Source organism: Phyllobates terribilis, unplaced genomic scaffold (genome assembly GCF_046119375.1).
Source record: "Phyllobates terribilis strain yellow unplaced genomic scaffold, ASM4611937v1 Scaffold_5__5_contigs__length_657084704, whole genome shotgun sequence".
NCBI lineage: Eukaryota > Metazoa > Chordata > Amphibia > Anura > Dendrobatidae > Phyllobates > Phyllobates terribilis.
In genome coordinates, this window is record NW_027362765.1 from 57,902,066 (window position 1) to 57,929,698 (window position 27,633).

General features: G+C 46.1%; 2 protein-coding genes across 2 annotated transcripts in view; both read left to right on the top strand.

Annotated features, from left to right (window-relative positions):
* Positions 1-27,633, top strand: part of LOC141272036 (uncharacterized) — a 242,984-nt gene that overhangs the window by 15,279 nt on the left and 200,072 nt on the right. The window contains exons 6-7 of the mRNA XM_073682326.1: positions 1,201-2,317; positions 7,791-7,817. Of these exons, the coding sequence (XP_073538427.1) occupies positions 1,201-2,317; positions 7,791-7,817 (1,144 nt within the window). The remainder of the gene's footprint in view (positions 1-1,200; positions 2,318-7,790; positions 7,818-27,633) is intronic.
* LOC141272034 (gastrula zinc finger protein XlCGF66.1-like) lies at positions 23,539-27,352 on the top strand. Its single transcript, XM_073682324.1, has 6 exons — positions 23,539-23,597; positions 23,893-24,042; positions 24,172-24,351; positions 24,434-24,557; positions 24,641-24,738; positions 25,707-27,352. Exons 2-6 carry the CDS (start codon positions 23,965-23,967, stop codon positions 25,800-25,802), a joined length of 576 nt encoding a protein of 191 aa, XP_073538425.1. The 5' UTR covers positions 23,539-23,597; positions 23,893-23,964; the 3' UTR covers positions 25,803-27,352.

Sequence of the window (27,633 nt, forward strand, 5' to 3'; positions counted from 1 at the left end):
CCCACTCAGAGACCTGGACCCGACGTTAGGAGTTGTTCACATCATCTCCTGGGTCAAACTGAAGGGGTTTCTGGCTGTCGGCTATACTAAAGTCCTGTCACGCCCCCTCTTGGTGATGTCAGTTTACTAAGTCCCGCCCCCCTACCAATGCTCGTTTTAGCTCCATTTTAGAAAAGTACCCATAACTTTCCCTGGGGTGATCTCATCGTATCACCAGAGGTCTCTTCGTGATCCTCCTCTTGTGGGGAAGCCATTGACTCTAAACATGCCTCCACTGGGACCTTGTATATGGTTCTTCTAAATATCCAGCTTTCCAGGCCACTCATGGATTTATAAGTCCCATGATTGTGTCCGCGGGCACCTTCCTCACATGATACATTTTATTTGGGTTCCCTAACTTGTATTGTGTGGTTATGAATTGATACTGTATCTTGTAGCTTTTGGTGGCCATTTTCCACAAAGAAAGCACATGGTTCTTGGACCATGGAGAGGTTTGCAGGCTTGCACAAATGGTTTGCTTCTGGTTTCAAGTGACATCCAGGTGCTAATTACCCCCCTGGGGCCTAGCTAACTCTGTCCTGCTTGGACACAGCAAAAACTGGCCCATCTATTTACTATCTCAAAGGAGTTTCTGGAGACTGATCTCCAGAGGTGGGGGCGAATTGCCCTGTTTGCCAGGGGCTGCAGAAATATGACATGGTAGAAACTGTGTGACAATAGGGAATATCTTCAGGTATGACGTATCATATCTAAGATGGCGGCTAACTTTCATGACACTTATACTATTCAAAATTCCTTTGTACCTGAATTTAACATCAAGACCAAAAGAGGAACTTATAGAAAAAGGAACTATCTAGAGTTAGTGACACGTACAAAGAATTGAGACACTGCTACAAATTCTTTTTAAGATCCACGTAATGGCACTGACTCCTTTTTACGAGTTTTCACTGAACATGTAACTGGAAATGGTTGGTGACAGGAACAGTGAAATATGAACCTATGGAGAAGACAGCTTCGACAGGGAAGTGAAAAATTTAAATTTGGTGGCCAAACATAATTTATTAGTCCCTGCTTTGTGGTATTCAGTCAATAATTTAATTGTATTAAAATATGTATGAAAATGTTATAAAATATATAAATATTAATAGAATTTCAAGGCAGTAATATAGAAAAATAACTAGCTCAATTTTATTTTGGCAGGTAAATGTACCAGTAGCTTCACAGGACATCCGATAGTTTTAGATTTCACAGCAAAAGATCGCGGTATCACACTTGATACATATGATGAACATGCAGTTAACCCAGAAACACCTCAAGCCATTCGTGGCAAAAATCTATCATCTGATTTTTTTCGACAAGTCCTATCTCCTGCTTCATCAAAGACCAACATACCAATTGAAAGTCACAGAAGGGCTGTTGAGCATCAAAAAGCTCACATAGATGGAAAGCCATTTTCATGTTTAGAATGTGGGAAAAGTTTTAGTCGGACAACAAATCTTGTTACACATCAGAAAAGTCACGCAGGGGAGAAGCCGTATTCATGTTCCAAATGTGGGAAATTTTTTACACGGAAATCCGTTTTAGTTGCACATAACAGAGCTCACACTGGAGAGAGGCCATATTCATGTTCAGAATGTGGGAAATGTTTTACAGTGAAGCAAGTTCTTGTTACACATCAGAGAACTCACACAGGGGAAAAACCATTTTCATGTCCAGAATGTGGGAAATGTTTTGTTCAGAAATCAATTCTTCTTAAACATCAGAGAACTCATACAGCGGAGAAACCATATTTATGTTCAGAATGTGGGAAATGTTTTAAAGAGAAATCATATCTTGTTAACCATCTAAGAAATCACGCAGGAGAAAAGCAATTTTCATGTTCAGAATGTGGGAAATGTTATGGCGATAAATCCAAACTTGTTAGGCATCAGAGAATTCACACAGGGGAAAAGCCATTTTCATGTTCAGAATGTGGGAAATGTTTTAATGAGAAGTCAACTCTTGTTACACATCAGAGAATTCATACAGGGGAGAAGCCATATTCATGTTCAGAATGTGGGGTATGTTTTAACCAGAAAACAAATCTTGTTACGCATCAGAGAAGTCACACAGTTGAGAAGCCATTTTCATGTTCTGAATGTGGGAAATATTTTAATGACAAATCAGATCTTGTTATACATCAGAAGAGTCACACGGGGAAGAAGCTATTTTCATGTTCAGAGTGTGGGAAATGTTTTAACCAGAAATCATATCTTATTATACATCAGAGAATTCACACAGGGGAAAAACCATTTTCATGTCCAGAGTGTGGAAAACAGTTTATTGAGAAATCGAATCTACTTAGACATCAGAGAAGTCACACAGGGGAAAAGCCAATTTCATGCTTAGAATGTGGGAAATGTTTTTACGAGAGATCAGAGTTAGTTAGACATCAGAGAACTCACACAGGGGAGAAGCCATTTTCATGTTCAAATTGTGGGAAATGTTTTGCAGTGAAATCAAACCTTGTTAGGCATCAAAGAATACACACAGAGAAGTAGATGTTTTCTTGTTTTCTAAATAATTTTTTTGATGTATACAAGGAAAAATACAAGTTATAGTTAAGTGAAGTCACACTTCTAAAAGAAGAAAGAGAAAGCAATTGATGGCAATATGGAATTGATTCGTCAAGCAGAATTCTAGTATAAAATTGCTGTAAATGTTTCAAAATGGTTGTGCAATTTTTAATTGTGCAAAACATTTGTGACATTTGGCATTTTTATTCCATTTCGACTAACCAGTTTTTGCATAGTGGGGAAAGCTGCGACAGTGTGTTGTCAAGCTTTCCTAATAATGACATGAATGACAAAAGAAATGCAATCCAGTCCCTGCTAGAATAACCTTTCTGGCTAAAGTACACAGTAGCTGTAAAATGCATCAAATTGATCAAGAAGCTTATACATATTACTCCAGCGCTCCCTTCAATAATACCAATGAGGAAAACACCAGACTAATGAATTTGGGCCTAGATAATTACAAAATGTGTACAATAACCAATTGTTATTGAAAAGCAATTAGAATCACATCAGCCATGCAAAGTCACTGCTATACATAATCAGGATAATTGCTGAAGCAATCATCTAATGCTAACCGTGTCTTACCTAATAGTATGTTCTAGGTGTAGAATATTTATGATGCTATCCCTTAATTGTTACTCCATTTTTTTCCTTCTTCGCCTCCCTTCGACTAATTTTATACTCTTATTCTAAAACTGCTCTGAAAATGAAAATGGTCCTCTCTGGAATGTTGGGATTTGGGTTTAGGGTGGGTTAGGGAATTGAAGTTGTGATACTTTGTCTATGTTTTATACTATGGAATTATGTCATTCATGTTATTTGAAAGATGGAAATTCTGTATTTGGAGTTTTTCAATAAAAATGATTGGATTTAAAAATAGTGTGTTCTCGTAATTAGATGAGATCAGTTGAGAATCAAATGGTTGCAGATTTTTTTTAACTTTTAATATCCGGCAAAGAATATTATAGGAAGTCAGCCGTCTTCTCCTGATGGGATTATTAGAAAATAAATGTCCATGGTAAATCATCACTTACCTTGCAAAAACAAACGTGTAGAGATGTAGCAAGTAAATCCCGTAGGATCTCAAAATTGAATGCCAAAGACAATCTCTTCTGCAGATCTTTTACTATGTCTTACACTTAATAGGGACTCATTTGGATGTCTGTTCAAATCGGTCCGAAATCAGGAGCAATGCATGGACTGCCCACAGCTCCCCCCGACCCAAGCATGACAGCCTCATTTAAATACAGTGGCGATCAAAAGTTTAGCATTTTTTTTTAAAGTGTGATTACTTCTGTATTGTTGTTGTGATGCCATTTTCCTGGTTCTTTTAGTAAACCGGAAGCAAATAGTTGTCCGCTGTAAAGCCGAAAATTGTGTTTGACACTGTTTTATCATTTTATGTGTTCGTTTTCAACATTTGCAGGCCCAAATGTTTTGTATATTTTGTCATGGGTAGTCGAATTTTGCCTACAATTATTTTTTCTTTCTATGTGTAACATGACAAAGACAAATATATCACCAGATATCAGGAAGCTTTTTATTTTGAGAGTGAAGTCAGGCAAAAGCTAAAAAGAGGTAGCTATGGAATTCAACAGTTCTCAGAGTCAAGTATCACGTATATTAAACAAAGAAAAAGAAGGTCATGGAACAGCTGACAAACCTAGAAGTGGACGACCATAGAAAACTTCCTCCAGAGTTGGTCACATTATTAAGAAAAAGTCAGTATCTGATGTCCATAAAAGTGCTGTACAGATTTCACACGAAATGAATGAAAAATATGGGGTCAAAGTGAGTCGCCAATATGTGGTGCAACTGCTAAGAGCAGTAGGGTTGAATGCACAAGTCCCAGTCAAGAAGCCTTTCATCTCTGCAAAGAACCGGAAGGTCCGAGTTTACCAAAGAACATGGCCAATAGAAAGAGACAGATTGTTTAAGTGTTGTGGTCAGATGAATCGAAGTTCAATCTGTTTGGTAGAGATGACAAGCACTATATATACCGCCCAATTGGAAAACGTAATGATATAAGGTATCAAACACTTAGTGAAACATGGTGCTGGAAATGTCATGGTTTGGAGCTGCTTTTCTGCATTGTCCCTCTGCATAGAATTGATGGAAATATGAATAATACCATGTACAAGGATACACTGGAGAATGTAATGCTGCCAAATTGTAAAACCAAAGGAAGCAAGGGATGGAAATTTCAGCAAGACAATGATCCTAAGCACATATACAATTTAGTAAAAAATTGGTTAACAAAGAAAAATATTCCCCTGTTGCAAATGGCCAAGCCAATCACCTGATTTAAACCCTATAGAGCACCATTGGGATGAGTTAGGGCGACGAGTTGGGGCCCGTACCCATAGCAATAAAGATTAATTGTTTGCAGATTTGCAAATGGAATGGAGCATGATCCCTCAAGATGTCTTGAATCCCCTAGTGGTTTCAATGCCCCGTCGGTGTGGTGCAGTAATTAAAGCTAGAAGTTATACTACAAAATACTAACTTATGGTATTGTAAACAATGAATTACTCTCTATGTTGTGATCAATAAATAGTATATGCAAAACTTTTGGCAGTCAGTTTTTTTTTAATAAATGACCATACCTATATTCAAAAGCATTTAGGTTAAAATTAAGGTCTTGCATGCTGACAACTTCATGCACTTTCAATTCATCACCAGGAAAATGGCATCACAACAACCAGACTACATGAAGCTGTCACGCTCAGGCCAGTACTGCCACAGCCAGTTTGTGCATAAGGGTTCTCATCTCGGCCTGATGTGCAAAGACATTTAAATGATCCTTAAAGAAAAGCATTAGAAGAGGCCAAGTCGTCTACAGTAATACTTGAGGATTGTAGCGTTGGCGTCTCTGCCTCCTGCCCGGCAGAGACGCCGCTCCCCTTACCGCCGTGGCCCTGGTCTGGCATCTCCTGCTCCCACTCCGTGTTTGGCCGGGGTGCGCGCACCGCGGGCAGATCCCCGGACACTGCTCTTAGGGCACGCGTGCACTACCTGTTTCTTAAAGGGGCCACACGCGCCGTCCTAAAATGTCCCCGGCCAATGGCCGTAGGACATCTGCTATATAAGGCCCCTCCTCCAAAATGCAGGTGCCTGCGCAATGTTGTAGTTTGTTTTCTAAACACTCTCCAGCCCTCAGGTCCCAGTACTTGCCCGCCTGCCTATCAGCCAAGCCTGTCCATCTACCTGCCTGCCTACCAGCCGTGCTCATCTGCTGTGCCTGTCCGCTTCGGCTGCCAGTCCCGTGGGGGTCGTCGGTTCCAGAGTGGCACCTGGACCACCTTCCCGGTCCCTCCTTGGTCCACGGAGTCGACTAAGCCGCCGTGTAGTCAGGGTCGGTCTGGGTAGGCTCTTAGTCAAGCCCCTGTGGTCCCTCCTTGCACCACAGCACAGTGGTTCCACCATTCGGACCCGTAACAAGGATGAGATTCTAGGTCTAACATTCCCTTCGCCTTCCTGACCAGGCCACATTTTTCAAATCTGACGTGCTACTTTATGTGGTAATAACTCTGACATGTTTCCATATATCTCAGTGATTCTGTGATTGTGTTTTCATGACACATTGTACTTTGTTAGTGGTAAATTTAGGTAGATATGATTAGCATTTATTTATGAAAATATAAAATTTTACAAAAACATTGTGAATTGTGCACTTTTTTAATTTTGATACCTTTAAAAGAGATAGTCATATTACATAAAATAATTATCAGCATGATTTTTTAAAACTTTTTTTTAATAAAATTTACCAAACGTATTTTGTGGGATCTTCACTTTTTAAGTGATTTTAAGGGGCATATAGGATGGAAAACCTGCAAATAAGTCCCCAATTTATAAACTACACTCCTCCAAGTTGTTCAAAACTTCATCCAGGACGTTTGTAAACCCTTCAGGTGCTTCACAGGAATTAATGCAAAAAAATGAAAAATTATTTATTTTTTTACTATAATGTTGCTTTAGCTTCAAAAGTTTTATTTTCACAAGGGTAAGGTTAGAAAATAGACCCCACTATTAGTTCTGGAATTTCTCCTGAATATACAGATATCATGTGTGGTCAGAAACTACTCTTTGGGCACAAGATAGGGATCAGAAGAGAAGAAGCGTTATTTGATTTATTTTTCTAAGCGCAAATTTGGATGGAATAATGTTACACGCACGCCGCTAGGTTCAGATAGGGGCGAGACAGGTTACATGAATTCTTTGGAATCCTGGGGGAACCGTTACTCAGGGTGACCATAGACCATGTGCTGCAGCTTCTCTCAGGCACACAGGGGTATTGACCCACAGGCACAGACACGGAGGTTGTTTCATTTGCTGACCAGACACACTCGACAACAGTCCTCATAAACGGTAGAACAGTAGCATTTAATAAGAAGCCGCACAGCCAGTGCAAGTTAAGTCTTATGAGCAACAGGCTGCAGTGACAAACAGTACAGTTTACTTAGCAGCACAGCAGTTCACAGTCTTCCCAGTAGTACAGGACAGCACAGTTCTAATTAAAAGGCACATTAATGAACACAGCATTCTTTAAAGCACAGTGAGATGGAGGAGGGGGGGAGGATTTGCTGAGGGAGATGATCCCAGTGACACCATTTCTTCCAGTCCTTATCTTTCTCCCTTACAATACTCTGCACTGCTAGTTCAGGAACTCTACCTGACCTGTGCTTAGCTTCACTCCTGACTTGAATCCTTTTCACTTGCAGGGGTGCTTCTGTGAGATACAGAACACACACACCACCTTTCTCTTTGGCTCCAGCCAGACAGTAAACAACTTCCCCACAATCCCCCTGGGGCTCTGCTAAAACACTCCCCTTCTCATGTGACTGTGTTAACCCCTCTAGTTGCTGGATGCTTCTGGAGCACAACACTTCCTGTCTCATGTGCTTGTGTTACTTCTAATAGTTGCTGAATTCTTTTAAAGCAACAGCACTACTTCCGCATGTCACACTCTGCAACAGCACTACTTCTGCATGTCACACTCTGCAACAGCACTACTTCTGCATGTCACACTCTTCTTTCCTTTTTGAATGTCGTCCTCGACATTCATCTTAATTGGTCAAGCTGACTAATTCTGAGACAGTGGTGAAAGTTGGATAACTTTATATACAAATTGGCATTGTGAAATTGGTATAACGTTCATAAACATTGATAACAACCTAAGCTTACAACCTTTATCTTGTAGGATGCCTGTAAGAAATAAACAATTAAAACAATCAGCATCTCTTCAGCTGGAGCTTTTCGTACGTCTTCAACCAGCTCTCTCTCTCGCTATGCTTTAACAGTTCTTTGTTTCTACAAATTCTTTTAAGGAAAATCAAAGTGTGAAAACAAGTCTTTCCACCAGGCAACATGTTCCATACTGCTTCTCAGTGTTGAATGCCACTCAAGTGGGCTTACCTGCTCCACAGGCAGAGATACCAGTTTCCTGTCGACAGTCCTTGGCACTTGACTCGGTTCACCAAGTGTCTCATACGTCAGTATCACGGGCCTCCACAATTCTTGAGTCAACATCCTCCTGGTGGGTTGTTCCTCAGAGACCACGGGTTTTTCGGTCACAAAAGTTTCTTCCGCTGCACTCGTTTCCCGTGCTTCCTCAGATGCTCTTGGAACTGCCTCTGTAAGTTCCTGTACTTCTCCTGAGTCGCTTTTTTCTGCACGGTCTGGTAATTCTGCTCCTCCTGAGTGTCGATCGGTCTCTTTAGGGGCCGGTGTTCCATCATTAGATCTGAATTTGACTTCATCTGTACTCCTTTGTACGAACTCTGGAGCCTCAGGACTTGGTTCATTCTCCTGAGGATGGTACATCCCTCTCCTTGCTGGTTCGAGAAATACAACGGTGTGTTCTTCTCCTTCGGAACTTTCAAGGTCACTATCCACCTCCGAAGCTTCAGTCTGTGGTGGTCCCTTAGTCGATCTCGGACGATGTCGGTCTACTTCTGGGAAGTCTAGTTGTGGTGGGAGATAATCACAGGGTAGCAGTAAATTCCGATGGACTATTCTGGTTTTCTTGTCTCCCGTTTCCAATCGGATTTCATACACTGGGCTGTCATCAGCTTTCCTCCTTACAACCACATGCACCTTGTCTTCCCAGTGCGAACAAAGTTTTCCTGGACCGCCTTTCTCATGTACGTTTTTGACTAGCACCCGGCTTCCAGGTGCCAATTCAGCTCCATAACATTTTCAATCATAGTACTCCTTACTCTTGCTCTGTCCTTGCGTAACCACTTTGGACGCTATGTTGTATGCCTCTGCCATTCGTTCCTTCCATTTCCGAAAGTACTCCGGATACGTTCTGTAAGTCTCTGACACTAGAGTAATGAACATGATGTTGATTGGCAGTCTTGGCGATCATCCATACAATAGGAAAAAGAGTGAGTAACTCGTTGCATCGCTCTTTGTACAGTTATAGGCATGTAACACTTTTGACAGAGAACTCTTCCAGTCTTTCTTCTCATCAGCTGTTAAAGTGCGCAACATCGATAATAATGTCCAGTTAAAACGTTCCACTTGTCCATTACCCTCTGGGTGATAGGGCGTTGTGTGGGATCTCTGAATTCTACAGTACTTTCTTAGCTTGGCATAGAGCTGGTTCTCAAATTCTCTTACTTGGTCGTGGTGTAACCTCGTAGGGAACCCAAACCTCAAACCAAAATCATTGAAGTTCTTCTCTGCTGCTGTTCGACCCAATTTATTGGTGGCATATGCTTGAGCAAATCGAGTGAAATGGTCCGTCACCACCAAGATGTATTTGTAACCACCCTTGCACGTTTCGAGATGTAGATAATCTATTTCAGACCATCTCAAATGGATACGTAGTTAGGATGTTGCCCATAGGTGCCCGAGTTGATGTGTTGGGACGTTTATCTTTCAGACACCCACACTCAATGGTCACGTACCTCTCAATATCTCTCTGCATGTACGGCCAGAAGAAACATTCACGGATCAAATTTGTTGTCCTTTCCACTCCAATGTGTCCCATGTTTTCATGGAGTTCTTTGAAGACCAACCTACGGAATACTCTGGGTAGTACCAACTGCCGGTTTTGTCCTCCTTTACGATACAAGATACCTTCTTCACTGAGGTAGAACTTCGCCCATTCTTTAATTAAAACAGATACTGCTGGTGACTCATTGTCTCTCTCCCGTCTACTTGGAAACCGATTTTGGTCCACATAAAGTAGTATTCTACCAATTATCTGATTTTCCCTATGTGCTCTACGGATTATGCCTTTTGCTAGTTGTTGAATAGACGGTGGTGACTTTGTTCTCTCGCTTTTATGGTGGTTTCCACCATCAACGGACACTACAATGGTGTGTCTTCCTCCTGATAAGCTTGTACTGCTTGGGTAGTGCTCTCAATTGCTTCCAGACTGACTTCCTCAGAGTATACTTGCATGAACTCCTCAGGCTCTAGTGGCATTCTTGACAATCCGTCAGCATCCGCATTGCATTTTCCTGGCCTGTACTTGATGCTGAAATTGAAGTCAGCTAGTTCAGTGACCCATCTCTGACCCGTTGCATTCAGTTTGGCTGTAGTAAGGACATAGGTCAAAGAATTGTTGTCAGTGTATACCTCAAACTCTTTGCTGTAGTAGAGATAATAGCCCATTTCAATGTCCAAGTTTCCGGAATGTAGATGGTAATTCTTCTCTGCGTCTGCCAACGTTCTAGAACCGTAACCAATGACTCTCATTTTTCCATCTTGATGCTGATACTGGGCAGCTCCCAGTCCAACTTGAGAAGCGTCACAATGAAGAACAAATGCTATATTGAAATCAGGATATCCCAAGATGGGTGGTTTTACCAGGTAGTCTACTAGTTCCAATACCTCCTGGTGGTCTGCTGTCCAGAGAATGGGCTGTTGGGATGAAACGGCGTTGTTTCTTTAAAGACAGGCTACATGAATTCTTTGGAATCCTGGGGGAACCGTTTCGCAGGGCGACCATAGACCATGTGCTGCAGCTTCTCTCAGGCACACAAGGGTATTGACCCACAGGCACAGACACGGAGGTTGTTTCACTTGCTGACCAGACACACTCGACAACAGTCCTCATAAACGGTAGAACAGTAGCATTTAATAAGAAGCCACACAGCCAGTGCAAGTTAAGTCTTATGAGCAACAGGCTCCAGTGACAAACAGTACAGTTTGCTTAGCAGCACAGCAGTTCACAGTCTTCCCAGTAGTACAGGACAGCACAGTTCTAATTAAAAGGCACATTAATGAACACAGCATTCTTTACAGCACAGTGAGATGGAGGAGGGGGAAAGGGTTTGCTGAGGGAGATGATCCCTGTGACACCATTTCTTCCAGTCCTTATCTTTCTGCCTGACAATACTCTGCACTGCTAGTTCAGGAACTCTACCTGACCTGTGCTTAGCTTCACTGCTGACTTGAATCCTTTTCACTTGCAGGGGCGCTTCTCTGAGAAACAGAACACACACACCACTTTCTCTTCGCTCCAGCCAGACAGTAAACAACTTCCCCACAATCCCCCTGGGGCTCTGCTAAAACACACTCCTTCGCCTGTGACTGTGTTAACCCCTCTAGTTGCTGCATGCTTCTGGAGCACAACACTTCCTGTCTCATGTGCTTGTGTTACTTCTAATAGTTGCTGAATGCTTTTAAAGCCACAGCACTATTTCTGCATGTCACACTCTGCAACAGCACTACTTCTGCATGTCACAATAGATTACAGATGCCATATTGCATTTGCAGAGATACTGAGTGCTAAAACAGCAGACCCCCCACAAATAACCCCATTTTGGAAACTACACCCCACAAGGAATTCATCTACAGAATTGAGGAGTATCTTAAACCGACAGGTGCTTCACAGAATTTTACAATATTGGTCCGAGAAAATGAAATATTATTTTTTTTTCCATGAAAATGTTGCTTCAGCCTCACATTTCTCATTTTCACAAGTGTAACAAGAAATTTCACAATATATTGTGGGGTCCACTTTCTCCTGAGTACGACAATACCCCACATGCAGTTGGAAACTACTGTTTGGGCACACGGCAAGACTCGGAAGTGAAGAAGCACTATTTGACTTTTGAAGTGCAATTTTTGCTGCAAAAGATTATGGATGCCATGTCATATTTGGAGACCCTTGAGGTGCCAAAACTGCAGAAAACACCCACACGTGACTATATTTTAGAAACTGAACCCCTCAAGTAATTCATCTAGTGGTGTAATGAGATTCTTGATCCCACAGGTGATTCACATAATTTTATGACTCTGGACTGTGAAAATAATGTTAAATGTTTTCCACAAATAATTGCTTCATCCCCAGATTTATCATTTTCTCAAGGGTAACAGGAGAAAATTGACCCCGCAATTTCAGTTTGCATGCAAGGAAAAGAGACTTCCTGTTTTTATATAGAGATTTGAAGAATTCAGCTAGTTTTTTTTAATCATGTGATGTCCTAGATCTAACAGTAAAGAGAAGAATCAATTGCACACAGTAAAAGGCACCCAGTGCCAGAGGCAGCAATACACCCCCAAAACATCTTTGAACCTTCACCATATTTGACTGTAGGTACTGTGTTCTTTTCTTTGTAGACCTTTCCAAATTCAAATGTCGATGGAAAGTTTGCGCTGACACCCTGAGGCTGCAGGACTGCTTGAATTTCTTTGAAGCTTGATTGGGGCTGCTTATCCACCAATCGGACTATCCAGCATTGCAACCTTCCATCAATTTTTCTCTGCCGTCCACGTCCAGGGCGATTAGGTACTTTGCCATGGGTTGTAAACTTCTTGATTAGGTTGCGCACCGTGGAGAAAGGAACATCAAGATCAATGGAGATGGACTTGTAACCTTGAGATTGTTGATATTGTTCAACTATTTTTGTTCTCAAGTCCTGAGATAGTTCTCTTCTCTTTCTGTTGTCCATGCTTAGTGTGGCACACTGTTATGCGCTTCACAGAAGGACCCAGCAAGACTGGCACCAAAACAGCAAGGGCGCAGCCGCACTTGGCACAAGCTGCCCAGCTAGGCGAGCCCTTGAGGGCTGAGAATACTCTTCAGCCATATCCCAGTAAATGGAAGGGGGACTTTGGCAGAGCCCTTCCCAGGCCCTCTGTCGCCTGACAGCGGGCGTCTGTTGACGCCGCTGGTGCTGATGCCTAGTCAAGAACCATGTGAGTACCTCTGCAAGAACCCCAGGATGTAAAACCAGAAGAGAAAATGAAAAAACCCCAGAAAAATTAGCAAGGCTAATGCTAGTATCACTCACCACCAACCACATAGGGAACTGCAATAAATAGCAAAGGACTGAGCAGGGAGCAGGATTATATAGCCCACCTAATGATGTTGATTACCTCCCATTGACCTCCAGACAACCACTCCCTGCTAGCCTCAGCAGCCTGGAAAAAATCCCACCACAGCCTAGTGGCAGACAAAACAGCGTCCTATGTTGCCTGTGCAGAGAAATCAGTGAGAGACATATCCTCACACATCTCACAACACCAGAACAGTTTCCCTGCACCCGTAGTATCTCTGTCTCCAGGGTCAGGATAATGGCGACGCTTGCGACCTGAGTAGCATAGCTCCGGACCTATTCCATTCCCAGGAGAGAGCACAGAACCACAATTCGTAACACACACACAGACAATGCAAAGATTGAGTCAAGTTCTCCCCTTTTTATCTGGTTTCAGGTGTGATTTTCATATTGCCTACACCTATTATTTGCCACAGGTGAGTTTGTATGAGCATCACATACTTGAAACAAAGTAATTTACCCACAATTTTGGAAAGGTGCCAACAATTTTGTCCAGCCAATTTTTGGGGTTTTGTGGGAAATTATGGCAAATTTGCCTTTTTTCTCAGTTTTTTTTGTGTTGTTCCAATACACACAAAGGAAATGTGTACATGTGTACAAAACATGTGTAATTGCAATAATTTTCTGGGAGAAATACTTCATTTTCTGGAACAATTTCAACCAACACTTTCAGCTAAGACTGAAAGCTTTCATATAAATATATGAAAATCAGAAATACTCCATTAATGCCCATCACAGAAATCAGGTATATATAACCTGTAATATTTTATGTATCAAAAAAGGCATCCAGGTCCTCTTTGAATTTGGCAAGTGAATCGACCATTACACCATTGTGAGTCAGTGAGTTCCATAATCTCACTATCCATCTGTCACTGTGAATAAACCTTTCCTCTAAACATAGAAGATGCCCTCTTGCCGTCATTGCAGGGCTAGAGAGATCATTAGAAAGATCTCTGTACTGTGCATTCATATATTTGTACATTGTGAATTGATGGCCCCAAAAGCCTCCATTTTCCCAAACTCAATATCCTCAAGTTTGATAACCTGTTTTGGTCACTTTTTTCTGCACAAGTCCTAGTTCAGCCATGTCCTTCTTATAGAATAACGCACTAAATTGTACACCGATTTCCAAGTGAGTCCTGACTAGTGATTCATATAGAGACAAAACTATGTTCTTGTCGTGAGCATCTATGCCTCTTTTGATGCATCCCATGATTGTACTTACCGTTGGAAGCAGCTGCCTGGCACAGGTCACAAAAGTTGAGTTTATTGTCCACCCATACACCCAAGTTACAGTTTAAGCTAGTGTTAGTTAGTATATATCTGTACATTTTGTTTCCTTGGCCCAAGGTCTATGCAATTCCTTCACGTCCCCTATCAGTGGGATAAGACTAAAAAAAGTCAGGCAAATTACTATCAGTATGGTGATAGTGGAAGACATTGCATATTATTAGAAAGAAAAGGCTGGACAATTGGCCCAAGGCAATAGGGTGGAAGCTGGCATGATGGGGGTGTGGCATAGGTGGGGACAGGTATAGAGGTGTGGTCAGATGGGGACAGATTATAAGGCCGAAAAGGGGAGAGGCCTGGTCTTTTTCTCCTCTCTTCCGGACACAACACAAGTCTTACCTGGACCATGTCAGTGGAGCAGCTGCTTGAGGCCTTGCGGATTGCGACTACGGAGGACCCTTCTGGTTGGCTGGTGGAACAGAGCTGCTGTCAGGAGCAGGCCTATGCCTGCAGAGTGGGCAGACACAGGCACAGTGCGGGTGGCGAGCGGCGCGGCGATACAGGCCAGGCACCCTCTCATGCCCGGCCGTGAATGCATTAGCCTCGGAGGGGCAGGTGGCGCAGCGGGAGAGGCAGCACAGCAGCACTCTCGGTCACGTGACCGCGGGGAGGGGCGATCGCCCGGCCAGGAATGTATCTGTCATGGGGGGACGCTCATGGCGCCATGGCACCGGCGGTCACGTGACCTCGAGGACCCTCCCTGCGCTGTGGCGACCAGGCACCCCCTCATGCCCGGCCCGGCAAAACGCAGATTCGGTGCAGTGCCAATGAGGGTGACCATGCAGCATACGCGGTCAGCCCCTCAGACCATTCCTCTTCATAGCCTCTACCGCACACCGGGCTCTGTAAGAGCCGCCTCCATCCCCTATCTCCCGCAAACCGCAGACCATTTTCAGCACGCAACCTCCTCCCACCACCCCATACATTGGGCACATGACCCAGCGGGTCCGCCTGCCAGCCATAGGCTGGCTTTTTCCCCCACAATAAACCCCCTTCCTGTCACCCCTGCTCGGCCCCCCGGGCTTCGCCCTTCACAATGGGCACCCGAAATTTTAGTACCCCCCTCCCCGATCAGCGGTGACGTTGGAGATGCCAAGACAGACAACGCCATGCGTCAGGGAAGGACAACAAGGGACCGGAATATCGGTCGGTGAGACAGGATCGCTCATGCGGTTCGGTGAGTATGAATCCGTGTCATGTCCATGTCTACCTACACTTACGTTGCAGTGCTTGAGACACAGTCAGAGGACAGAAGGTTTAGATTGAGCAGCAAGAGGAGGGGGTAACAAGGAGGGAACAAGCAGGCAGGACGCAAAACAACTGGCAGGCGCCAGCGTCAGCATGGGTCACATTGGGAAGCGAGGTAAGGATGAGTGAGGGCGTTGCGCTGGAAGTAGGAGATTCGCAGCAGGAGGCAGTGGCAGACCAGAACACGAAAGAAAAAGGGGATAGGATTCACCTGGATGATAGGGCGCAGGCCGAGGTTTACGTCTGCTTCAGGGGTCCCCTGGGGGTGCACTTAAAAAAGGAGGTAAAGGAGCAAATCTGGAGGGATGAGTATGTGGAGATATTATCCTTACTGCCGTCATTTTTAAATTGGATAAGAATAGGAACGACGATAATAAAAAAGAGGACGAAAAAAAACGGAGATGGCGACTAATCCTGCAAACATTCACAAACTGGACACAAGCGTTCCACATCTTAGCAAGCGTCATAGGCGAGCGGGGAACCAGAAAATTGCTCCGCCCTATTTGGCTACATAGACGCCATTGGGAAGGCGTACAGGGTGTACGGGGGTCAAACGTGGCTGAGATACGATACATAATTTAGTCAAAGAAAGGCAGTTCGACCACCAATAAGATGGGACCACAAAGATATAGGACTGTGGTTGAGGGTAATGGCCCCGGCTAGGTTCGGGCACCCCTTTCCAGGCGGGGCCGGGTCATCCGGCCACTACGGAGCCAAGGGAAATATAAAGGACAGGGGGGGCACACGAGCGGACAGAGGTCAGGAGTACGCTGGCAGTTCAATGAAAGCCAGTGTAAATACAGGCACGACTGCTCCTTCTGTAACGGAACATCACACAGAGCGTACAAATGCTATAAAAAAGGAAGAGGGGGGCCACTCACGGGAATTCTCAAAGGAGTGACGCCAGTGAAGCTAGCAGAAAGGCTTCCCTTCCTAAATAGGTTCCCAAACAAGGAAATAGTGCTGCTATTGATGGCAGGCTTTGAGGTGGGTTTCAAAATTTCATCCGTTGCGGTCGAGGTTCCCATCACCAATAAAAATCTAAAATCGGCCTATCAGTACCCGGCGGTAGTTTCTGGGAAGTTAAAAAAGGAGGTGGCCTTGGGTAGAATGGTAGGACCATTCAAGGAGTTACCATTAAAAGATATGGTGGTGTCCTCACTCGGGAGTTGTTCCTAAAGAAGAACCCAACAAATTTAGGCTAATCCACCATCTTTCGCACCCAAGAGGTGGTTCAGTGAATGACGGCATACCCACCGAACTAAGCTCAGTGGTCTACACCTCTTTTGACGAAGCGGTCAGGTGGGTCCAAAAGTTAGGAAAGGGTGCGTTAATGGCCAAGACAGACATTGAGGGGGCGTTCAGATTACTGCCGGTACACCCGTACAGTGTCTGGCTGGGGTGTTTTTGGGAGGGGGCATAGTATGTAGATCGCTGCTTGCCCATGGGTTGTTCTATTTCCTGCTCCCTATTTGAAGCTTTCAGCCACTTCCTTGAATGGCTTGGAAAAGATGTGCCTGGGGGGGCACCACTTATACATTACCTCGATGATTTCCTGTGCCTCGGCCCAAAAGACTCGCAGCAATGTAAATCCACATTAAACATTATGCAGTGGGTTGCGGAGTTATTAGAGGTTCCCTTAGCACCCAGAAAAACGGAAGGCCTAGCCACGCAAATGCGCTTCCTGGGGATTGTCATAGACTCTGAGAAGTGGGAACTGCGGTTACCTGATAATAAAGTGGTGGCGTTAAGAGCTGAAGTAGGAAGAGCTAGGCGACTTAAAAAGATGACTCTGAGGGAGACACAATCTATTAGGCAAACTGAATTTCGCATGCAGGGTGATGCCCATGGGACACATCTTCTCCAAAAGGTTGGTAGGGGCGACGGCAGGTGTAAGGATCCCACATCACTACATCAGGCTGACAAAAGACCATAGGGAGGACTTGGCTGTTTGGGCCACATTCCTAGAACAATATAACGGATGTTCTTTGATAATGGAGGAAGCGACGGATAATGTCGATTTAGAACTGTTCACAGACACAGCAGGTAGCACATGGTTTGGCACTTGCTTCAGAGGCCAATGGTGCGCACGGGAGTGGCCCAACGAATGGAAAGAGATAGTACTAGTAAAAAACATAGTGCTGCTCAAAATCTTCCCAATCATTGTAGCGGTAACATTGTGGGGCCAGCAGATGCGCAACAAACAGATTCTTTTTCGCTGCGACAACATGGGAGTAGCAATGGCAGTTAATAATTTGTCGGCATCTTCACCACCAGTAGTCAGGGTCTTAAGGCAATTTGTTTTGGAGTGTTTATTGATAAACGCCTGTATAACGGCCTCTCACATACCAGGCGAAAAGAACGTGATCGCTGACGCACTTTCTCGTTTTCAGTGGGATCGTTGTCGGTCCGTGACCCCGGAAGCAAAGGAGAAGGGGCTCTAGTGCCCACAACACTTATGGAAATTGGCATTCAAGCAGCACAACCCTTAATTAAGTCATCCCTAGCCCTTAACACGTGGAAAGCATACCAGGCAGCCTGGGGGCTGTGGGAAGACCGTAAGAGGCGAATAAGTCATGCTTTATCTGAAGACGATCAGGTAGGTTTGCTACTCATATGGTTAAGAGAAGGAGCTCGAGAGGGGTGGTCACCCGCCAAGATAAGTCGGGTAATCTCGGGCATGGAATTTGGTTTCAGGTCCCGGGGACTTAGAGACTTAACGAAGAACCAATTAGTAAAACAGGCGGTAAGAGGGTTTTATCGTGGGCGGGTGCAGAAAGACGGTGGGCGCCCGGTGTCGTTCAAACTTCTGGAACGGTTGGGTAAAGAACTACTAGAGATCTGCAGCTCAGAGTATTAGCTAACACTCTTCTGTCTAGCTTTCTCCTGGGCTTTTTTCGGAGCTCTACAAATTAGCTCGTAGCCCCATCCAGAAAAGAAAGTGGGGGGATATTAGCGAAGGACGTGTTAGCAATAAAAGAAGGAGTGGAATTTTGGATAAGGCATTATAAGACGGACCAGCTTGAGAAAGGAAAGAAAGTGTGGTTGGGAGCAGTGCGGGGATCAGAAATGTTCCCCGTGAAAACCTTTCAGTGTTTCAAGAAACTTGGGGGGATCCGAGCGGCCCCCTCTTATGTCACGAAGATAGCACATTTCTATCAAGATACCAATTCACCAGCATTTTTAGGAAATGCCTAAAGAGGGTGGGGCTGGATCCGCTCAGTTTTGCCCCCAATTCCTTCAGCATAGGGGCCGCCACAGAGGCGGCGGCGTGCGGTCTAAGCGCAGAGACCGTCAAACGCATAGGGAGGTCGGAATCAAAATGTTTTTTATCATACGTGCGTCCCCAGGCAACAGTTCACTTGCAATAAATGTGTGTGTGGTGTGTTCGTGTTTTAATAGCAATATTATCTTCCGCTTAGGTTTCCCGGGCTCATACGGATATTGGCCCATTCCCATGTTAATCGGGGGCATCACGAGCAGACATGAGGCGATTCAGAAAGCAACTCGGCATTCCAAGGAACACAGCCACTATCAAGGGACACAGCCATTATACACCAGTTGGGGTCTAGAGGGATAAAGGGGGAGCAGGATATTGCAGGTAGTAACAACAAAAGTCTTACGCGTAGGCCTCACCCCCCCTTCAAATATACAGGGGCCGCGTGAGGGGGGTCTCGAGTACTTAAGGTGTCAAGTACTCTCGTGGTGGCGAGTTTAGGGTCCTTGAAGTTGGTTTCTAAATTGGCATGGGAGTGTCCACAGGACATGGATCCCTCGGTTATACATGTGGCTTGGGGGTCTGGTGATTGGTGGGACTTCGACAAATGGAGGTCAAGTCCCGGGTGTGGCGGTTTAAAACCCCTTGGACCATCCCCCCACGTGGCGGGGAAGGTTCGTTGGTGCTCCTGGGCTGGTGATGGGAGGCTGGTAGCAAGTGGAATTGTGTCATTGGGATCACCAGTCCCCTTCTTAGCTTCAAGGACCTTAACGCGTCTTTATGTCTAGAATGCACAACACTTCTTAACCATGCGTTAATAAAGGCCACTGCGGGCAATTGCATCCAAGCCATGGTGTCTGTCATTTTTTGGGGGGTCAGACTGACCACCATCATGGACCTAGAAAACGCTGTCCAGATGTGTTCTCCAGCCTACCTGGGTGTTGTTAGTTCTGACTTACCTCCATTTTAATTATCAGAATAAACTCCTGATGGATGGATTTCTCCTTTAGGTTACCAATTTTATCATATAAGCCATCAATGGTCGTACTGAGCTTGGATAAGATTCTAACTAATCAGGTCTAAATGCCCCTTTATCAAAACTGATGAGGTTTAGTATCCACCATGGATGCTGCACTAGTGGAATGTAAGATGGTGGATTTCTGATTAATCTGATGACTTGATGGTAGAGATATCGTGAAGTTCTCTCCATCTATAATATACCTGATGTTTTGGATGCTCATAGACAGTTTTTACGCCACTCTGGATCTCAGGAGGTTCAGAGTCTGATGAATCACATTTTACATCATGTGAAAAGTAGGGTGCATGTGTACAGTGCAATATATCCGGGAATATGCGAACACTCACATCAGGGAGGTAGAGGACATGAACTATAGTTTCACTCAGTCCCGTACACATTGTACACACACGGCTCCGACTCCGTGCATGCACAACTCCGCTCATTACTCATCTTATGCACATTTCTCCCATTCATACATACTGGATCATACACACACGACTCCGTACACACATTGTTTACATATGGATCCACTTCCTACAAACACAGCTCCGCTACGTGCACCTCGTACATACACTGCTCTGCACATACGGCTCCGCACACGTCGTACGCACGTAGCTCCATGCCGTACATGTCGTACGCACGCAGCTCTGCTCCGTACACGTTGTACACATGCGGCTCCACTCTGTACACGTCGTACGCACACGGCTCCACTCTGTACACGTCGTACGCACGCGGCTCCGCTCATTACACGTCGTACGCACGCGGCTCCGCACAGTACACTTCGTACGCGCGCGGCTCCGCTACGTGCACGTCGTATCCATGCGTCTCCGCTCCGTACACGTCGTACGCACGCAGCTCCGCTCCGTACACGTCGTACGCACGCAGCTCCGCTCCGTACACGTCGTATGCATGCGGCTCCGTACACATCATACGCACGGGGCTCCGCTCCATACACGTCGTACGCACACGGCTCCGCTCCATACACGTCATATGCATGCGGCTCCGCACACGTCATACGCACATGGCTCCACTCCGTACATGTCATACGCATGCTGCTCCGCTCCGTACACGTCGTACGCACGCGGCTCCTCTCCGTACACGTCGTACACACACGGCACCGCTCCGTACACCTCGTACACACGTCGCTCCGCTCCGTACACGTCGTACACAAGCGGCTCCAATCCGTACGCCTCGTACACACGCGGCTCCGCTCCGTACACGTCGCTCCGCTCCGTACACCTCGTACACACGCGGCTCCGCTCCGTACACCTCGTACACACGCGGCTCCGCTCCGTACACGTCGCTCCGCTCCGTACACCTCGTACACACGCGGCTCCGCTCCATACACCTCGTACACACGCGGCTCCGCTCCGTACACCTCGTACGCACGCGGCTCCGCTCCGTACACCTCATACGCACGCGGCTCCGCTCCGTACACCACGTACGCACGCGGCTCCGCTCCGTACACCACGTACGCACGCGGCTCCGCTCCGTACACCTCGTACACGCGCGGCTACGCTCCTTGCACCTCGTACACACACACGGCTCTGCTCCGTACACCTCGCACGCACGCGGCTCCGCTCCGCACACGTCGTACGCACGCGGCTCCTCTCCGTACACGTCGTACACACTCGGCACCGCTCCGTACACCTCGTACACACGTGGCTCCGCTCCGTACACTTAGTACACGCGCGGCTCCAATCCATACGCCTCGTACACACACGGGTCCGCTCCGTACACGTCGTTCCGCACACCACATACGCACGCGGCTCCGCTCCGTACACCACGTACGCACGCGGCTACGCTCCTTACACCTCGTACACACACGCGTCTCCGCTCCGTACACCTCGTACGCACGCGGCTCCGCTCCGTACACCTCGTACACACACACGGCTCCGCTCCGTACACCTTGTACACACGCGGCTCCGCTCCGTACACCTCGTACGCACGCGGCTCCGCTCCGTACACCTCGTACGCACGCGGCTCCGCTCCGTACACCTCGTACGCACGCGGCTCCGCTCCGTACACCACGTACGCACGCGGCTCCGCCCCGTACATCTCGTACGCACGCGGCTCCACTCCGCACACGTCGTACGCACGCGGCTCCTCTCCGTACACGTCGTACGCACACGGCACCGCTCCGTACACGTCGTACGCACGCGGCTCCTCTCCGTACACGTCGTACACACACGGCACCACTCCGTACACCTCGTACACAAGTGGCTCCAATCCGTACGCCTCGTACACACGCGGCTCCGCTCCGTACACCTCGTACGCACGCGGCTCCGCTCCGTACACCTCGTACGCACGCGGCTCCGCTCCGTACACCTCGTACGCACGCAGCTCCGCTCCGCACACGTCGTACGCACGCGGCTCCTCTCCGTACACGTCGTATACACACGGCACCGCTCCGTACACCTCGTACACACGTGACTCCGCTCCGTACACATCGTACACGCGCGGCTCCAATCCGTACGCCTCGTACACACGCGGCTCCGCTCCGTACACGTTGTTCCGCTCTGTACACCTCGTACACATGCGGCTCCGCTCCGTACACCACGTACACATGCGGCTCAGCTCCGTACACCATGTACACACGCGGCTCAGCTCCGTACACCACGTACACACGCGGCTCAGCTCCGTACACCACGTACACACGCGGCTCAGCTCCGTACACCACGTACACACGCGGCTCAGCTCCGCACACGGCGTTCGCACGCGGCTCCTCTCCGTACACGTCGTACGCACGCGGCACCGCTCCGTACACCTCGTACACATGTGGCTCCGCTCCGTACACGTCGCTCCACTCTGTACACTTCGTACACACGCGGCTCCGCTCCGTACACCTCGTACACGCGCAGCTCCGCTCCGTACACCTCGTACACACGCGGCTCCGCTCCGTACACCACGTACGCACGCGGCTCCGCTCCGTACACCTCGCACGCATGCGGCTACGCTCCATACACCTCGTACACACACACGGCTACACTGCGTACACCACATACACACGTGGCTCCACTTCGTACACAAGCGACTCCAATCTGTACGCCTCGTACACACGTGGCTCCACTCCGTACACGTCGCTCCGCTCTGTCCACCTCGTACACAAGCGGCTCCAATCTGTACGCCTCGTACGCACGCGGCTCCGCTCCGTACACCTCGTACACATGCGGCTCCGCTCCGTACACCTCGTACACACGCGGCTCCGCTCCGTACACCTCGTACACACGCGGCTCCGCTCCGTACACGACGTATGCACGCTGCTCCGCTCCGTACACCTCGTACACAAGCGGCTCCAATCCGTACACCTCGTACACACGTGGCTCCGCTCCGTACACGTTGCTCCGCTCCGTACACCTCGTACACACGCAGCTCCACTCCGTACACCGCGTACACACGCGGCTACGCTCCTTACACCTCGTAAACACACACACGGCTCTGCTCCGTACACCTCGTACACACGCGGCTCCGCTCCGTACGCCTCGTACACAAGCGACTCCAATCTGTACGCCTCGTACACGCGCGGCTCCGCTCCGTACGCCTCGTACACGCGCGGCTCCGCTCCGTACGCCTCGTACACACGCGGCTCCCCTCCGTACACCTCGTACACACGCGGCTCCGCTCCATACACCTCGTACACACGCGGCTCCGCTCCGCACACCTCGTACACACGCGGCTCCGCTCCGCACACCTCGTACACACGCGGCTCCGCTCCGTACACCTCGTACACACGCGGCTCTGCTCCGTACACCTCGTACACACGCGGCTGTGCTACATCCACACTGTAAACCCCTCCTGACCCCACACATAACCTTCACCTCATCCAGCACCATGACAACCAGCACAGCAGAGTCCTGCATCCACTGAGGCCCTTGATCATGTGACCCCTGACTCCTCCCCTCCTGTGACCTCATCACAGGTCCTGTGCGCACAGAGCAACCATATATGTGGTGGTGGCTCTGCAGGTGGAGGTGTGTGGAGACCCCCCATTACTGGGCGCAGGGGACATTAAAGGGAGTGTCCTCTTTCAGGAATGTGTTACTCAAACTCTCTAAAATATTTAAAATAATAACCTCAGCAGGCACTGAGCTCATCAGCTTTGCCAAGGTTGACAGCATACAGCACTGATCTCTGTGATTGGCTTCATTGATAAATGTGTTGTTAGACTGGCTTTAGTACACAGTTGATGTGGCTCGCTGGTTTATTACTGGAGATTTCTTACATTGGATCTTTATGATGTTACATCGTCATCTTCTCCCCATTCAGGTCCCTACAATATCGGATCCTCTCAGTGGAGATCTTCTATATAAGAGAATTGTCCTAAGTGACCCATCAAGGATGAATGGGGACAGGGACAAGATGGCGGAGAGGATATTACACCTCACCCTAGAGATCCTCTTCCGGCTTACTGGAGAGGTGAGAGATTCTGATGACGTCACATTACATCATTCTTATCAATGGGAATAACAGATGGACAGAACTGGAGAGGTGAGGACTCTGGAAATGTCTGTGGTGAGATTTATTAATGTGTCTCTCCATAACCAGGATTACACAGTAGTGAAGAAGACCTCTAGTGAGCGCTGTCAGGCCCCTGTGTCTGAGGGATGGGGAAGACCCCTGAGCCCAATCACAGAGCTTCCACCTCACCTCCTGATACATGAGGACATCAATGAGCAGAAAATCCTAGAACTCACCTACAAGATGATTGAGCTGCTGACTGGAGAGGTGACACTGCTGGGAATGCTGGGACATTATACAGTAACGCTATGAAGGGATCGGGGGATGACAGTATCATTTTATGTGTCAGGTTCCTATAAGGTGTCAGGATGTCACGGTCTATTTTTCCATGGAGGAGTGGGAGTATTTAGAAGGACACAAAGATCTGTACAAGGACGTCATGATGGAGGTTCCCCAGCCCCTCACATCACCAGGTAATAGACAGGACTAAATACACACGGCCTATAATTATCTGTATGTAAAGAATGAATTCAGTCCCTGTATGTGTTTCCTCCAGTTCTATCCAGTAAGAGGACAACACCAGAGAGATGTCCCCATCCTCTTCTTCCACAGGACTGTAAACAAGAAGATCCCAATGTGCCTCAGGATCATCAGGTAGATGGAGAGAAAGTGTCATGAAATTTTCCATATGATGTGTAGATGGCTGTGAAGGTTTATTGTTAAGTGTTGTTTTATCCACTAGGATTATACACTGAATGGACAATTTATTAGAGAGATCCTCTCCCAATTGAAACATTTTTGTGTGGAAATTAGATCCATGATCCTGGAGTGCAGAACGATATAAAGTGATTTGATTTCAGTGTGAATTTTCATTAGAATGGGAAGATTTAGTGATCTGAGCATATTCAAACATGGTCATCAGTATTATATTAACCAGGACCAGTTTTTCAAAAACTGCTAACCTCAAGCAGTTTTTACATGCAATCGTGTCAAGAGTATACTGACAATGTCGTGTAGGAAGAAAAACATCCAGCCCAGGGGATCCTTGGAACATAAATAAATCATCAAGCAAGTTCTATAGAATCGTTCAGATGATCAGGTGGAGCACAGCCATGTAAATTGCTGAATACAGTGTTGTTGTCTAATGTGTCTGAATTTGTTGTTCCTTAGCACAGATTTGGGCAGGCTGTAGCTGGAGATAACACTGTCCTACAGCAAAATTGGTTCAGAGACAAAAACAGTTGAACTCAACTAATTTTGTGGTGCTGAAGACGAATATGATGCTTAAATTTGCTGACTGGCTCTAATTTTTAAGATCCAGAGGAGGTGGTATTTACACCTTTTATGAAGGCCTATAGAAAAATTTTATCTTTATTATTTGATCATCATTATTGCTTTATTAGTAGCTAGTCTTTTACATTATCTATTTAGTCTTTTGAGCCCTCAGTATTCTATCATATTAGGGTGACCAATCAAAAGACGCCAACTCTGCTCCAATGACGTAACCCTAATTACAGTTGCATCACCTACTTTTGTAAATGCTCTCTGTGTAAGGTATACAGCTTTAGGATTTCTTAGCTTAGTTTCTTAGCATATTGACATGTTTATATGTGTTTTTTCAGATGTGCCTCATTTTTGATTTAACAAAACGGATAGTTTTTGCTACATATGCGGAGAAGTCACTTTTGCGTCATAAAGGCAAAACTTGTCTACCATGATAAGGAAAGCCTGCAACCTGTACTTTGGCTGCAGAACAGGAGATCAGGACAAGAGTTGGGCTCCACACATTCTGCAATAGATGTGCTTCACAGCTTACCCAGTAGTTGCATGGGAAGAGGCAATCAATGCCTTTTGCAGTCCCAATGATCTGGAGAGTGCCAACCGATCACACTATCAATTGCTATTTCTGCATGGTGCCCCCCATTAGTAAAGGAGTTTCAAGGAAGAAGTGGACTTTACAGTATCTAAACATTCCATCTGTAATACACAAAGTACCATATACAGAAGAACTGCCCGTTCCAAAAGCACCAGAAACCTTTTCTGTTGAGTCAAGTGAGGAAGATGAGGGTGCTTGGTGTCCTGAATCATCTTACTATCATGAGCCAGATTTTCTTTCAGTAACCTAAACTGAACCACACCTTATAACACAAAGTGAACTGAACGATCTTTTTAGAGATTTGGATCTGCCCAAGAGTAAGTCTGAGCTCTTAGGTTCCAGGCTATAGCAGTGGATTCTCTTAGCTTGCGATGTTCGGATTTCTTTGTTCCACAACAGTGATAAAGATCTTGTCTAATACTTCTTCATGGAGGGTGATCTTGTGGCATGCGACAACATCAACAGTTTAATGGAAGTTCTGAAAATAAGTCATAATCCAGAGGAATGGAGGCTCTTCATCTATTCATCCAAAACAAGCCTAAAAGCCGTCTTGTTGCATAATGGCAATGCGCTAGCTTCAATTCCAGTTGGTTATGCAGTCCACAGGTAAACCTATGACAGTATGAAACAGCTGTTGAGGTGCCTGAGCTATGACCAACATTTGTTGCCCCTCTGTGGTGACTTAAAGGTGGTTGCCCTCTTATTTGGTCTCCAGGGTGGATACACAAAGTACTGCTGCTTTCTGTGTGAGTGGGATAGTTGTGCAAGAGAATAGCACTACGATAAAAGAGACTGGCCTCTCTGACATTCACTTCAGCCAGGGAGTAAAAATGTCCTGCATACAGCACTTGTTGAACCATATAAGATTTTGTTACCACCATTGCATATCAAGTTGGGCCTAATGAAGAACTTTGTAAATGTCAATAGATAAAATTGCAAAAGCATTCAAGTATCTCATTGATCAATTTCCAAGGTTGAGTGAAGCAAAGATAAAGGAAGGAATCTGTATTGGACCTCAGATTCGTAAGCTTCTTCAAGACGAGGAGTTTCTCCGTTTGTTGCAGGGCAAGGAAAAGGCTGCATGGGTAGCATTCACATTAGTGGTAACTATTTTTTTGGGAAACTCAAGAACAGATAACTATGAAGAGTTGGTGGAAAATCTCAAAACATATAAGGATCTGGGCTGTAAAATGTCCTTAAAAATTAATTTCTTACATTCGCATCTAGACTTTTTTTTCCATCAAACTGCGGAGCAGTGAGTGACAAGCACGGTGAGAGATTTCACCAAGATATTGTGGCTATGGAGAAAAGATATCAAGGAGAATGGAATCCATCATTGCTTGCAGATTACTGTTGTACAATTCTAAGAGATGATCCGATGAAGGAGTACAAGAGACAAGAAAAAAAGAGTTGTCAGTGAATGAAGTACAAATTTTGTAGTGCAATTTCTGTAACTGTTTATAATTCGCTTCAGTCTTTAGACACGTTTTAGGTACTTGAATTTTGCTAAATTAAATATCAGAAAATTGACATACAATATTCTGCATCTTTATATTTGCAAAAATAATAGTGTTTCAAAGAACTGAAACTGTTATGCATTAGTTATTTGTAGCACTAAAGGGAAAACTCTTTGATATCATAGAAACGAGTCAACTAAAATTTTTCATTGTCAG